At 33.0% G+C, this 14,994-nt stretch overlaps 1 protein-coding gene across 2 annotated transcripts; it reads right to left on the bottom strand.

Moving 5' to 3' along the window:
• Positions 1-1,062: 1,062 nt before the first annotated feature.
• LOC110715702 (metal tolerance protein 10-like) lies at positions 1,063-9,599 on the bottom strand. Of its 2 annotated transcripts, none has more exons than XM_021894297.1 (6): positions 9,320-9,599; positions 4,366-4,478; positions 3,337-3,582; positions 2,951-3,031; positions 2,020-2,250; positions 1,063-1,691 (listed from the first exon to the last, which is right to left on the bottom strand). In XM_021894297.1, the coding sequence occupies exons 1-6, from the start codon at positions 9,510-9,512 to the stop codon at positions 1,347-1,349; spliced, it is 1,209 nt and encodes a 402-aa protein (XP_021749989.1). In that variant the 5' UTR covers positions 9,513-9,599; the 3' UTR covers positions 1,063-1,346. The 2 variants fall into 2 exon arrangements, with proteins under 2 accessions (XP_021749989.1, XP_021749990.1); XM_021894298.1 differs by lacking the exon at positions 9,320-9,599 and adding an exon at positions 6,230-7,550.
• Between the last annotated feature and the right edge of the window lie 5,395 nt (positions 9,600-14,994).

A 14,994-nucleotide genomic window follows, 5' to 3' on the forward strand; every position in this document is an offset into this window, starting at 1 on the left:
TGGGTAGAATCCAGCTCCCTCTGACAATCCTCCAGTTTTCTCCTAAGGGGCTGGAACTCCTCCAGCTGAAGTTGAAGGGCATCCGCTTTCTCTTTCTGGGGACCCAGATCACTAGCTCATGCAGCCTTCTCAGAGCATACCCGCTCAATCTCCTTGTCCTTCTCAGCCAAAGAAGCACTCTGATTTTGATATTCCCTCTCCACAGAAAGCAAGGCATTAGCCAAGTCCCCAACAGACTTGGTGAGTTGCAAAATAACAAAGAACAAAAAACGATAAGTAATAAAGATAGAAGAGCGATAAAGGATGGAAGAATAGAAATAAAGAAAATAAACCTTCTAGAGGTCATGGCAAGAAGTGGCAGCCGGGAGACTGACAGAACTGCTGGTGGAGTCAACAGGCAGCCTGATACCCTGAGTAAGATGGTATGCTAAAGTGCCACCCTGCAGCAGATTGTCCACAAAAAGGGATTCATCAGCCTGGACATTCATGAGAGGACGAAAATGCACATTCTCAGCCCCGGCCGGGCATAGAATAGGAGAGAAAGACGCGTCAATAGGAACCTCCCCAAACTCTATCATCCCAGTAGGGCGGAAGGTGCCACCGGTAGACAGAGAAGCCGCCGAGAGTGGATTTTCAATGGCATCACCTAAAAACCAGTGAACAAAATGATTGAGCTCGCTGGAATTGTAGGCCAACCTCCTTTGCATCATTTTCGCCAAGGGGTAGGGGGTTCCGGCGACTGGAGTTAGGCTGTTGGCAGTGGAGGTCCAAATTACCGGTGGTGGGGCTGGACTAGGTTAGAATTTAGGTTTTTTTTCTGTTTTTTTTAATTTTCCTTTTTATTGATCCTTTTTTTTAACCAATGTCTTATTGACACGTGTCCAGAGTGGGCCCTATTAACGGATTCCATCCAAAAATCCATTAGATGGTGGTGAAATCCAATTTTTGGGTTTTTTTTTTGTGGTATTATAATAAAAGTTTGAGATTATGTGGTGTTATAATCCATTTTTTGAGAAATTTGTGGTGTTATTTTCTAAAATTTCCTAAAAAAAAAAACATAAATCACAAAAATCTTGCATTTGGTTTTTTCTTCCAAATGAATCAGTCATCACATATCAGGAATTCAAGATAACTAATGTACAGATATCCCTTGGTGAATTGGTGACCATGTACTAGTAGGCTAGTAGCTCAGATAAAGATCGAAAGGAATTTTCCAACAACTGATATTATTATTATTATTACAGTATATAAAACCGTGCACAGTATTACCTATAAACATGGAAAAATTCATCTGATAGTACTTGATAAAATTCCTAGCTTTTTTAATAAGTCTTTTTCTAGGATCCTCAAACTTTTGCTTTGTGCTCTGGTCGGTGGGTGAACTCAAAATCGATATGCACAAATGCTCGCTCTACATCAGGTAGCTGCTCGAGTTTCTCTTGGAGTGTCTCACCGATGTTATGTGCTTGGTTCAGAAGCATATCTTCCGGCAGCACAATGTCAACCTCTGCAAAGTAATGTGTACCAAACGTGTATGCTCGTACGGTGTCAATGTGCTTTATCTCCTCATTATGATTCCATATAAGATATGTTAACTTGGCTAGGAACTCTGGTGGTGCAGTCCTTCCGATCAGTGACCAGACATTCTCAATGACAGTTCTTGCCCATGTACTGATAGTGTACAATGCAATCTGCAGAAAAGTTCCAAGAAATAGTAAAGTCTTTTCAGTAAGAAAGCATAAAGTAGAATATTGATAATTTACTCGCTTTTTCTCAGTTGGTAATTTGGCTAAGTGGATCATATAATCTGTACTCATGTTTAATTTCTTGTTGTGTTTAAATAATCAAATTGCATTATATACAAAATGCTCGTGTTAGGTTGGTTTTTCCTCAGATGTTTAGTACTGATTTTTGGTCGGGTTGCGCCAGACTCCCAGGTTAGAAATTGCTAGCTCTAACTACCATTTTGTAGCAATTAGTTGTGCAGAAAGAAAAAGTGGTGGTGTTAAATTAACTTACAATTATGGCACCGGTTGGATCAATCCACCAAAAGAATCGAACAGCAAGAACTGCAGTCGCCAGACCAATAGAGTTTGTAACAACATCAAAGAAATGATCTTGAGCATAGGCACGAACAATCTCATTTTTAAATCTACGACAGTAGATCATAAGACAAAACTTCACTACTGTTACAGAGACCATAATCCCGATCATCCACATTTCTTGTGTGTGATTCATTTTAGGCCCCGTCTGCAAGAATGGCAAACAAATAAGCCTCTAGATAACACAATACATGTAAGTTAATAAATTGCACTAAAACTACAAATTCTGAATGCACTCAAATGCTCGATTTAATGTGGCCAGATGCAACATGGATGCAGTTTTCCATGATACTCTCTTCGTCCCTTTAAGTACCTCGTTGGGAAGTCCCATATTAAGTGCTACATAATAGTACAGTAACCATTTTCTCCAGTTTTTCTCCATATTTAACCCTATACCAGCTCAACCACTATTTTTTCTCTACGATTTTACTCTTCTTGATCTCCATATCACTATTGTATGCAATGCTAATAAGGAACAGAGGAAGTACATATTGTATCGAAGTGAAGGTTAAGGGACCTACTCTGAGGATAGGCAGGGTATACACTGAGGCAAGATACCATGGGTATGCAGACAAGATCACAAGAATGATTATGACCCTCTTCTGAAGTGGACTGTAGACATTAATATAATACTCCATACTTCACACTTAATGACCAAATTGCTCTGCTACTTTCAAAACAATTGATGGTTACTTTTGCCTAGATATCATTTAGTAAGGTTTCGGAAATTAAACACCCTAGAGAAGAAAGTTGATTTAAGCAGTTCATTCTTTTCAAATCTTGTGAATAGAGTTTATTCATGACAATAAGGAAGTTTGTATATCAGACAATAAATAGAATCAACATACCTTAGTAACGAGGTCACGAGCAGACTCCAGCAGTATTTGTAGTCCTAACGTAGCCATAACCGATGCAAAAACTATAATTCCCTGAATCATCCACAAGAGATGAAATCAAACTTATCAAAAGCAAGAAATACACATGGATATACGTAAAGGTATAGGAGATGCCATCCGAAAACAGTAATTGACAAACTGTGGGTAGGTTAATAGTTATCGAGCATAAAATGTTCATCAAGAGTTACTTGAAGCTAGGCATAAAAATACAATTGATAAAGTAAGCTGATGTATTACACGTTATACAAAGGAGTCATATAAGATGAAGCAGAAAATATCCTTGTTGAAGTTGATGTAAATCATATTTGTTGAATAATGCATAAGAAATAAGAACATACCACTGGTTGCATCCTTTTCTTCCCAATCGGATAGTAATATTGATTTGGTTTTCTCATGGCATGAGAAGTAAACCACAAAATAAATCCCGACAAAAGATCAAGAAGTGAATCCAACGTTGATGCAATGACTGCCAATGATCTACTTTCTACGGATGCATATATCTTGGCTAGGAAAAGAACAACATTGGCTGCATTCGATATATTAATTGCCAGTCGCTCACTTTTTGCAAGCTGCTTCATCTCATCCTGAAGAATAAAAATTGAAAGTATAAAGGTACTGCTCAAAAGCATATGATGCATTTTTAAGTATAAAGGTACTGCTCAAAAGCCGTGCTGCTCATGTTCTAGATTCAGGTTCATGATGTAATTGAAAGGAATTGAGAAGTTCATACAAGAACATAACTAACAGATCCCAAAGGGATAAAAGTTAAAAATATAAGACAAATTAAATTCACGGCTGCATAATCAGTAGGATCCTAATCTCACAGTAATACAAAACTTCATTTCATAGTCCACTAAACATTGCAACGTTATTTTTATAGTCCAATACTCACTCATATAATCATATATTCATATCTAATAAGCGCTATGCTTTCTCAACATGACCTTTTGTTTTTTTTATTAAATTTTGCACCATTTTCATTTCAGAATATGCTCGCTCTCATCAGTGCTGAACATGACTAATCTATAGGGTAATCTAAACCCATAAGATGGAGTACTTCTAAACCTTCCCAAACCCATCAACGGTGAATTTTCAATGTAAATGATTTTGCTTGGGGTAATGCAGTTGTTTAAGGCTAACTACTATCATTAAGCATTTGTGTTACTTAAATGCAATACATTTTCTATAAGACAATCCTCTTCAACCGACCTGCTATATCAAGTACCAAAGGCAGTTTCTGTTGAACTTTTCCCACCTCTGTAAATTCATATAGGAACCTTGTCTTTTACCCGACTTAACCCTCCAATAAATTCTAGGACTAAGAAACAGGAAAAATCTTCTGCAAAGTAAGGAAAATTGTGACTGACCTCTGTCAAACTTCCAGGGAAGAAACCTGTTTCATTAATGCTTTCCATCTCGTTGAAGCCTTCTAACAGTCTTTCCTGCTTCTTGTAATAATCGGCAACTTTTCCTTGTCTCCCTGCCAAAAATATAAGAAAAGATATTGGAACAAAGTCACAAAACCATGACATTGGCCTCATTTTGTTCCCTTTGTTAACTTCATGCTGTCAAATCCATTCATTCAAATTGCTATGCTGTTGCTGATCCTTACTAATCCTCACAAAAATGAAATTGTTTGATTGAATGTGATCCAACTCACTTAGCTTGGACAAATTGAAATGGTCTCCTAGGTATTTAGAGCATGTAATTGTACTGTTGAATGCATTATGATTGAAAGTAGAGATGCTTGATGGTTGGATCACATTTCATTTAATGCAAAGTTATATGTAGAAGACAGACGAGAGCTTATATATTCACTAATATAGGAAGAAAAAAGATTGACAGATCCTTGTGTTTAATTGATTTTGTGCTACTTAAAAAATCCAAGTCTTACATAGTCAAATACAAGACATAGATCAAGTTGTCAAAGACTATATCATATATATTCATATGATGCAGTTTATGACAACCTGATTCACATTTTCCTTATTCAATTAGACATTGAATAAGGAAATGAGAAGATAATTCTATCTATGGTATAGTGATATACTTCCTCTGTCTATTTTTTGTAATCATATTACTACTTTAGATTACACTATTAACTACACTTTGGTTCGGGTATCGAAATGGCTCTCCTACATATGACCTTCTATTTAATAAGCCTAAGAAGGCTTCTATATTCAATAATAGGAGAATTGACCATGTCCAAGACAATACTAATCCAAAGGCATATAAGCTTCTATTTTGTCTATAATGAAGATCCAAAGGTTGCACATCCTCCCACCTATGTGCTCTAACACCTAATAAAATACCTCATAAGTTCCTAAATACTTACGACACTTGTCTCTTTCGTCTATTTTGAATACTTGCAAACTTTCTATTATGTTACTATAGACTACTATTATGTTTTTGTGTCTCTCCAAGTAACTCTACTTACAATAATTTATTATTGTTGCTCTCTCACGTATCCACTTGAGCTAATTTTTAAATTAATCTTTCTCCCCCTAATTAACTATAAATACTCCCATTAACTCGCTTACACATTAACCTATTCATTTTCAGGTGCCCCCAAAAATCTTCCCAAAATTAATACTAATTACAAACACAAGTGTTGTAAGTATTTAGAAACACTACTCACAAACAAAAGTGTAGCGATTATTTGGGAACGAATTCCTCTCCATTTAATTAAGTTACTTTGTAGAGCTTGGAAAAAGGGGCACCATCCAATAGCTCAGAATAGGGGGCACAATCCAATCAAGCCGTTTTCGACTCATCACAAATAAGACCTCTTAGTAGTGATTCCTTCCACACCGATATAATTTTCAATATTAGTTATGTGATAACTAATTCCAAACAAATAAAGTCGTACATAATAATAAGGGTTTGGAACAACATATACCACAATTAATTACGAGTACAAATTAGAATTATTCAATCAAGGCATCAAGGTATGATCGTAACAAGTCGAACATATACACATCTCTTAAACAATGAGAATTAAACAAATTAAAGCTGAACAGTAAAATTACTAAAATTAACAAACCCCTATAAAGCATCTTAGGTTTTTTGTACAACTTTACATGAAAAAATATCCACATTCCACACATATACAATCACATTATACCTAAAAAGAAATTATGCAATGACAATCTTCCTAACAATTTAAAAATAATAAACATAAAATAGCATGCAAATTGTAATAAATGGAAAAAATAAAAAGGGTTGGCTCACTGCGTGTACGGAAAAGGCGGCCAAAACGAGAGATGGAAGGAGGACGAGTTTCCGGCAGTCGGAACGAGTCGAGGTTGAGTCGCCATGACTCGGCGTCGTCTAACTCGGCTTCCGCCATATTATTATTGTTATTGTTGTTAAGAGTTGCACAAACTTTTTCTCATACGATACGACAGTAAAGAGACTAAAATAGGTAAACCAGGAAACTTAACGTCTTTACTTTTTGGTTAGTGTGTGTATGTATGTGTTGAGTGAAAGATATTGATATACCAATGATAGTTACACGTAACAACGAAGCTTCGTGCGCAAATAAAGTTGTGAATTGTATGCCTCCTAATTATATGGTAACAACATTTTGATTCTCCCTCTTTCATAAATTGACTTGTGAATGCATCGTATCGTAGGGTTGGATTCTTTCTTGTGGATATCGGGTGGTGGCTAGGGATGGTAATCTCACTCGTATTTGATAGATACCTTATCAATTTGATTTAAATCGACATGTTAGGAGTCGGGGAATATCTGAGTGTAATGTATGTGATGACTTGGCCACTTGGGGGATTGAATCAAATTTGTGGGTGATGCTTTACGCGATCAACTACCTAATATGTCACCTATTTATTTGGTTATATTATATTCATTTATTATATATTCTAATTTTCTACTTTAAACACTTTTTGTTCTTCTGTTTGAATTTTTTATACTCGTGATTATTTATATCTGGAAAATTTGTCAATTACATTCATTTAAAGTTTATATTTTACAAATTGCAGTCATTTAAAAAATTGCAAATTACAGCTCAAAACTACTAATAACTTATAAGTTGCCACCCAATCTAATTTTTTCTTGTTTTGTGTGTCAAAAAATGTTCCGTTAAGATTTTTGGAGCCATTTTAGTCATTAACAATTGAGCTCGAAATTGGCAAAAAAATTAACTTAAGTACCTCGTTTTTGCGACAAAAAAAATAGTTGCACACAAATCAATACATTTTTTGAATTTAATTAACAAGTTATTAGTACTTTTGGGCTGCAATTTGTAATTTTCTTTTTAAATGTCTTCAATTTACAAACTATACACTTTAAATCGCTACAATTGGCAAATTTTCTTTTATATCCTTAAAGACTTAAGAGAATTTTTTTTTTTTTTTTTTTTTTCATCAGGGAACTTTGATAGAATAACTAAGTCTAGAATTATTAGGTGCGTAACAAAAATATAATATATGTAAAGGAACAAACTTTTCATTCAAAATAGATCTTTTGTATGTTGTATATCTTCTCTATATAAATGGCATTATAATTGGGCTCCTGCATTAGGGTTGAACCATTATCCTGTCAAGAGTAAAGATTAGAATCGTCAGGCCCTCCTGGTCTTCAAAGGTAACACTTGCTTCGTAGAGGATCTATTTGTTTTGATTGTTTTGGCATTATTGTTGGACCATTATTGGGTAAAAAATATTATTACTGAGTACTTTTTTATTTATTTTATAAACTACTTATATGAAAAAAAAAAAAAAAAAAAAAAACAGGACTGAATAAAATTGATGTTGGCCTAAATAAATGAAAGAATAACTCCTGAAACAATCTATTATACGAGTACTAATTTAATTTTCTAGGTATAATTGGTTGTACTTTTATATATAATACTCCGTAATAAAAGTATATAAACCAACAATATTTCTTTATCTACTGTTTGTACCTTGTGAGCTAATGAGCAAAATGGTAACTTAATTAATTGTTTCCTACCAGGTACATACAGTCGTTGGTGCTAGGAAATATTTACTTGATCTTGCATTTTTTTTATTTTCTATTTGGTGATTGGCTCAACTTATGTAATGGCAATTCTTGCTACCCATTGGCTGGAAACAAAAATTAAACTATCTGGAGATAATTATATAATGGAAAAAAATTTATTAGATTGTTGTGAAGATCAATTAAAATCCAATCGAAGATTAATTGTTTAAATTAATCGAGTTAAGTATTGGAGCAGAAAATGAAGTGTGAAGAATAATAACGCAAGTAAACAATATATAGCAGCAACAATGCACCAATGACTACTAACGTAGTAATGTGCATGATCCTTGCTGTTGATAAGGAAAGTTCCAATAATGTAGTTTTCTATTCATCTATAACTTGTGGACTTTATGGAGGCACTAAAATAGAAGTGATGAATGGGTCTTTTTAATTAAATTCATTTAATTATTCTTAATTATCTTATTCAATTTGGTCATATTGGTTTAGGTCGGGTAATAAAAACAAGATTTAACTTGAAGGTTATTTTGGTCTGGTTTAATTTAGATCATAATATTAGAGCTTTACCAAATGATCAACTCTAGTTACATTAAATTTTCTAGTAAAATTGGTTGGGTTAGTTTCAAACTATTCAACTTTGAGTATAATTCAATACGAAGTATTTGATTGAGTGAGAAATTTGACAGGTGTGTCAATCTTTTGATGTCTATTTGTAATTATAACAATAAACTTCTTATTTCTGAAAATTTACTCTATAGGTCTTAATTGATACTAATATAAAGACATAATTTTCATTTCTTTAACTTGATTGAGTGTAGATAGGAATTGGAGAATAATGAACTCCATTAAAGTTTTTATTTATGTTAAAAATAGAAATTTTACATATAAATGTCTAAACGGTTTTAAGGATGACAATAAGTCAAATTGATACAAAATTAAACTAATCTGTGAGCACAAGTCGAGAGTATGAATTTATTTGCACGAAGCTTAAGGTGAGGGTCATGGAACAATGTAAAAAGGTAGGTCAAGACTTGAAAAGGGTCATGTAGTTTTATTTAAAGGAAACATGTCACATAATTAAGATGTGGATCATGCTTAGACCACAATTTACAAAATGGTCTATAAACGAAGGGAATGAACCATAATGAGTGCAACTATTAGAATGATTAGTGGATCCAACAACTAACCAATTAGATGCAAGGCATGTGTGAACTAATTTTTTGGAACCATTGAATACTGTTAATCCAATACGTATTGAAAAATTAAAACTAAAATACACGTACAAAAAGCTTATAAAAACAAATCATGTAAATTTTTTTTAGAAGGAAAGGAAAAGAGACTTACGACGAGTAGGATTAAGGCATAGTAAGGGATGAAAGGAAGGATGAGTTTGTTTGGGAAGTTGAAACTCGCTTATACTGAGTCTCCATGATGGCAACACATCATCGTTAAACTCAGTTATAACCACTGATTCTACGTCTGGCAAAGGAGAAAGGAGCTCTCTTCTTGATTCTCCTATACAAACTTCGTTTTCCATCTTTTTCTTCTATTATTAACAGTACTAATTACACAATAATCTCGCTTAATTAGTTTGATTATGAGGATAATGAATAGGAGGTTACTGAGGAAGTGTATAAATGTGAAGGTCCACCTAACCTAGCTTTGTCATATTAAAATATTTCATTCGTGCTTATGTCATATAGTAGCAACACATAATCATGTATGATGTATGTCCAAATTAATAATACATGTCCTTTTTTTCACAATAGTACATGTCTTAAAAGTATCAACTAAGTGTTGGCTCACTTGGTAAGACTCTTACCTTACATCTTAGAGGTTTAGGGTTCGAATCTTGCCAAGTGATGGTATTAGAGTAGGAATTCCCTTACCTTTCCCTCTACTCCCAAGTATCAGGCCCGCAAATACTGAATTAAAAAAACCGTGAGAGTTAAGGTCTAGTCAGGGTCTCCCTTACTATTTTTTTTAAAAAAATTATATGTCCTAAAAGTATGCTATTTTTGCCATCATCAACAAAACCATTAATTAACCACTCCACTTTTTAATCATCCACATTTATGTGTCCTATTCTGATTTGTAAGTGAATCTAGTGTTATTGAGAATATATATATAGATTCACTCTTTATATTTGTAAGTAGAAACCACAACTTCGGTTCTAACTTATTATCATCTTAACTGCCTCACCTATCATCTCAATTAAGTTTATTTTTAAATTTTTATTATTATATATTTTTTGTTAGAAAAGTGATGAAGGGACGGTCTCATCTCTCATATAGGTATTTCTTGTTCCACATTAAGTTAGCATATTTCTAATTAAAGTGAAATTAAATGGGAAAATGAAATATATAGGTGAAATATCGTAGGACCGACTTAGATGAAGGAAAAGTAAGAAAAGGGGTACAGGGAAATTTTGAATTAATGGAAAAAGAAATCATGAAAGTAAATTGAGACATATGAAATACTTTTACAGTTTTTTATATGGACGGTGACTTTTCAAAGAGAATTCTTTACAATTAAACAAGGAGCTAATAAAATATGTACCAAGCCCGATATATATGGTGCCACGATATTCACGCATCATCACAAATATATAACTCATACTTGTTAGTCTACTAAAATATAAAATCTAACACTTGGATTGAGTCGATAATTTAGAGTGACTGCCTAATCTAGTGATATACGGCTAGTCGGCTACCTCCAAATTCATCATCTATTTGTTGGAATGTTTCTATTTTCAGCAACTTTTTGTATGCGGTTAGTCATATCGTATGGTCAGCTGACACACATCAAGTAACCTCTAATCGACAAGTAATCCTTGACCGACCGAGTAACCTCTGACCGACCAAGTAACCCCTAACCGACTTAGTAACCCTTGACTGAGTAAATAACCCCTGACCGAGTGAGTAACGACCCTGATCGAATAACCCTTGACCGACTTAGTAACCCTTGATCGAGTGAGTAACCCCTGACCAACCGAGTAACCCCTAACCGACCAAGTAACCCATGACCGAGTAACCCCTGACCAACTTAGTAACTCTAGACTGAGTGAGTAACCCCTATAGCACTAACAAAGTAACCCCTATAATGGTTAGTTACACGGTACGGTGTGGCCAACCACATATGAAAGTTTGTGTTCTATTTTTTATGTAATATGTTTCTTTTTGGTTCCATTTTGGTTTGAGAAAATTTGTCTAATATTAGTGATCTTTGATAGATAAAGCTTTATTCCATAACCTAATATGGAACATACATAAATACTAAGCACAAAAATTAAAAAAATTTAAGTTTTAAATGATGTATATTATGTCATACTTCCACTACTAAAGCTGTTTAGCAACCAAATATATGATACTTCAAAGTACCATGTGATTCTAAAGTTAAGTATGTAGAGGTGTCAATTCAAATCATCTGTCGAGTTGTTTGAGTTGACATTTTAAACATGAGTCATGCTAAATTATTTTGTTTGTATAGACATATATATATATATATCAAATACTAGATTAGGTTAGGTAGGATTGTTTAGAGTCAGATCAGTTTTGACACTTTTAACTACATGGGTACAAAATTTATTTATGATAAAAATGTGTGATATCATATTGATATATAGATTGGTATGTAATTCAGTAATTGAGTGAACATCATCAAATTTTTGATAGAATACTGAAAATGAGTCTATGCTTCTTATCAAGAAAACAAAAAAGAAAAAAGTCCAGGCTATCATACTTCCATTAGTTCCATAGAGGAGAAGATAAAAGTTTGGACCATTTATAAGCTAAGCATAAAAAAAATTTAACGCATGATAAAAAAGTAATGATTGGGATGTAACCTTAACGCATGTGTATATAGGGAGAGAAATAGAGCTGCGGATTGGTTAACCTATACGGAGTCTGTCAAAATTCCAGGATGAACATCATTCAAGTACCTCCTCTTTCGGATGCATTCTCTCTGATGACTTAGTTAGTTAGTGTGGTTATGCCATGTTTAATTATTGTTAAAAAATTTCTTATTATGAAAACATGTATAAAATTACCTTTAAATATTTGGTCCATCTTAGCAAGTCTTTCTGATGAAATAATTAACGATCGTATATAGTGGGCTAGTTAAGTTTAAAATTTGATAAATATTTTTTCCTCTTCTTAATTGTATAACTAATTATATGAGCGTAATATATTTCAATGTCTATAATCAAAGCATTTATAAATACAAAGTAGAACTCTTGAGTCTTGACCTCTCGTTGTTTATGGTAAGATATTTTAGTAGTTTTGACATCAACAATATCATATGAGTTGATTGTTGATCAATTCATACTTTTACAATCATAAAAAATAGTTCTTTGAGCCTTTGAGGGCGTGCATAAAGCAATGAAGGCCTAAAAATAGAAGATTCCGACAGACAAAATACAAGGCATGAATTGCACCATTATTATGACGTGTGAATTGCTCCAACTAAAATTTGGACCATCGTTTGGAGTAGAGTAGTTGTTTTTCACTAAGAAAAGAAATGAAAATTAAAGTTGTTAAAAATTGGTCTAATCTAAACAAATAAAATGGACCATGGACCTAAGGAGATCCAATTTGATCCTAAATCTAGGAATTTAATTTCTACTTTTGGGCCTGATAGATCTTGTCCATTAAAAACTATACTTCGTATGTTACTTGTATTTTTATACTACCTCCGTTAATTATATCTGCAACTTTAAGGTATTAACGAAGGTGGTATTTTTTTTACTTTTTTTTTCATTAGGTAAAATGAAGGATCCTACTAAACAGACACTTTTCATAGGTAAAGTCAGTCTAGCTCTGCAGGTTAATGCTTGAGATTAGAGGGGGAAGGTAAGGGAATCCCTCTACTCTCAAGCATATGTAGTTGATGGGGCTTGACTTCAAAATCACAAGGTGAGTTCTCTACCAACTTCACCAAGCTTTGTTTGGTTATGCTAGTATTTTTATATGATTATTATACCGTAGTAGTTTGCATTAAAGCTTCTTTGCCCTCTTAAATTAGGAACTAACTATGGAGTAACCGAAAGTTACACATGAAAGCCACAGTAGTTAATTGTGGCCTTTTCAAATTCCTAAATGGCACATTACCTTCACCACACTTCACCATCCTTCACACTATAGTCAAAGATTGTGTTTCGCTCTTTGTTTCCAACCAAACATACCTCACATGGGTTCTGATATATAGTTTCCTCTATGAGACTCTTGTTGAAACCTTGATGCAAAGTATTTGAAACCTACAAAACATGAACACATCATCCAACTGTTGTATCTGTACCTGGACAAACACACCTAAATACGTTTCAACTCACTAAAAAACCACGTCCTATTCAACATGACATGTAAATATTTTTTGGGTTTTCTTAATCTTAGATACTAAGTATTTTTTTTGCATTTACTCTTATGATGAACTTACTTTCTCTAGCTTCACTAATATCACTATTGATTCTCCCTCCCTCTCTCTTTATTCACTATATCTCAGCTCGTCCTCCTCTTTTTATCGTTGGGTCTCCTCCATCAAACCAACGATGTTGGACATATATTATTATTTATTTTTTTGTATTCTTAAACTAATATCATTTTAGGTACTATTTTAAAGGGTTATCTAACGTCTCAGAAGCGTTCATTAACAAGATCTTTAAAAAATAATTAAATTATAAAATTCTATTTCTTTGATATATTTTATGATTTGTACTTTGTTGTATCCATGTCCCTTTATTTTTTTTAAATAAGTGATTTAATGCGTTCGTTTTGTATCCATATCATATTTGTACCCGATCTCGCGCAACCTAATGTGAAGCTTGCATACGGCCTATCCTAACTAATGTAGGTTGTGAGATACTTTGGTTGAATCTTATACAGTTATACATATGTTCTTCCAGCTTTCTATAGATAGATTATTGTTTTTACATCAATTTGCCAAATACGAGTACATCGTATTCCACATTTATTGTCTTCGATTGCAATCTTCAGAAAATTTCAATGGAGGAGATATGTAATATGTTGCAATCAAGATAAATTCAATTTCCTACCCCTTTTTTTTTTTTTTTTAGGTCTAACAATTTTTTTATTTATGTTAAGAATCTCAAATTTTCAAATTTTCTTTTAATCAAAAACTATAATATTAATGTGGACTCGAGATCCATACATGTGAAATTAATTGTATTTTAAATATACATACCATAATTTTAATATAGTGACCTTTATTATTCACATTGACTAGTATATTAAAAATTTCACTACCAAAATTAACTTCTTATGACCTTCATAATAACACAAATGACTTTTATTTTAACATAATAACCTTTATTATAACATAGTAAACTTTTTTTATTTTTAATATATTAAAACAATCATAATATCACTAATATTAGTAATATACATAAATGAATGTGAATTAGATCTATTAAAGAGTTCTCATTCTCTTATCTGTCACATCAATATTCTTATCCTTCGTATGACTCGTATCATCACTTAAATATCTTTTTGTTGTTTCTTTACACCATTAGCATTTTACGGTCAAGGAAATATGTTGAAAACAAATAAAATGGAAGACAGTATCTGAAAAAACAATAACTCTTGTATACGGCGGACTGATATTAATTTTATTATAAAACTGTCAATTTAATGGTAACTTTAATATTAAGTAATTTTTAAGGTAACTTTAACCCCTTTAAGGGTGATTTTTAATCTGTAATGAGTTTGATTGTATTTTAATGTGTAATTATTAATGTATACATGTTACGAAGGTTAATATGATTATTCTAATACATTATGAGCATGTTTGATAAGAGTATTTTTAGAATTGAAAATGGATTCAATTAAATCATTACCGTTACCAAGTATTTGGTTAGAAGGATTGGGTAACAATTACCATTACCTAACACTTTGTTTGAATAGAAGGAAATGGAAGGAAAAGAAGGGAAGAGAAAGGAGGGGGACAAACTCTCTTGTTTGGGTAAAGGATTGGGGGAAGGAAGGGAAATGAGAGGGAGGGATTCA

The sequence above is a fragment of the Chenopodium quinoa genome, unplaced genomic scaffold, assembly GCF_001683475.1.
Source record: "Chenopodium quinoa cultivar QQ74 unplaced genomic scaffold, ASM168347v1, whole genome shotgun sequence".
Taxonomy (NCBI): domain Eukaryota; kingdom Viridiplantae; phylum Streptophyta; class Magnoliopsida; order Caryophyllales; family Amaranthaceae; genus Chenopodium; species Chenopodium quinoa.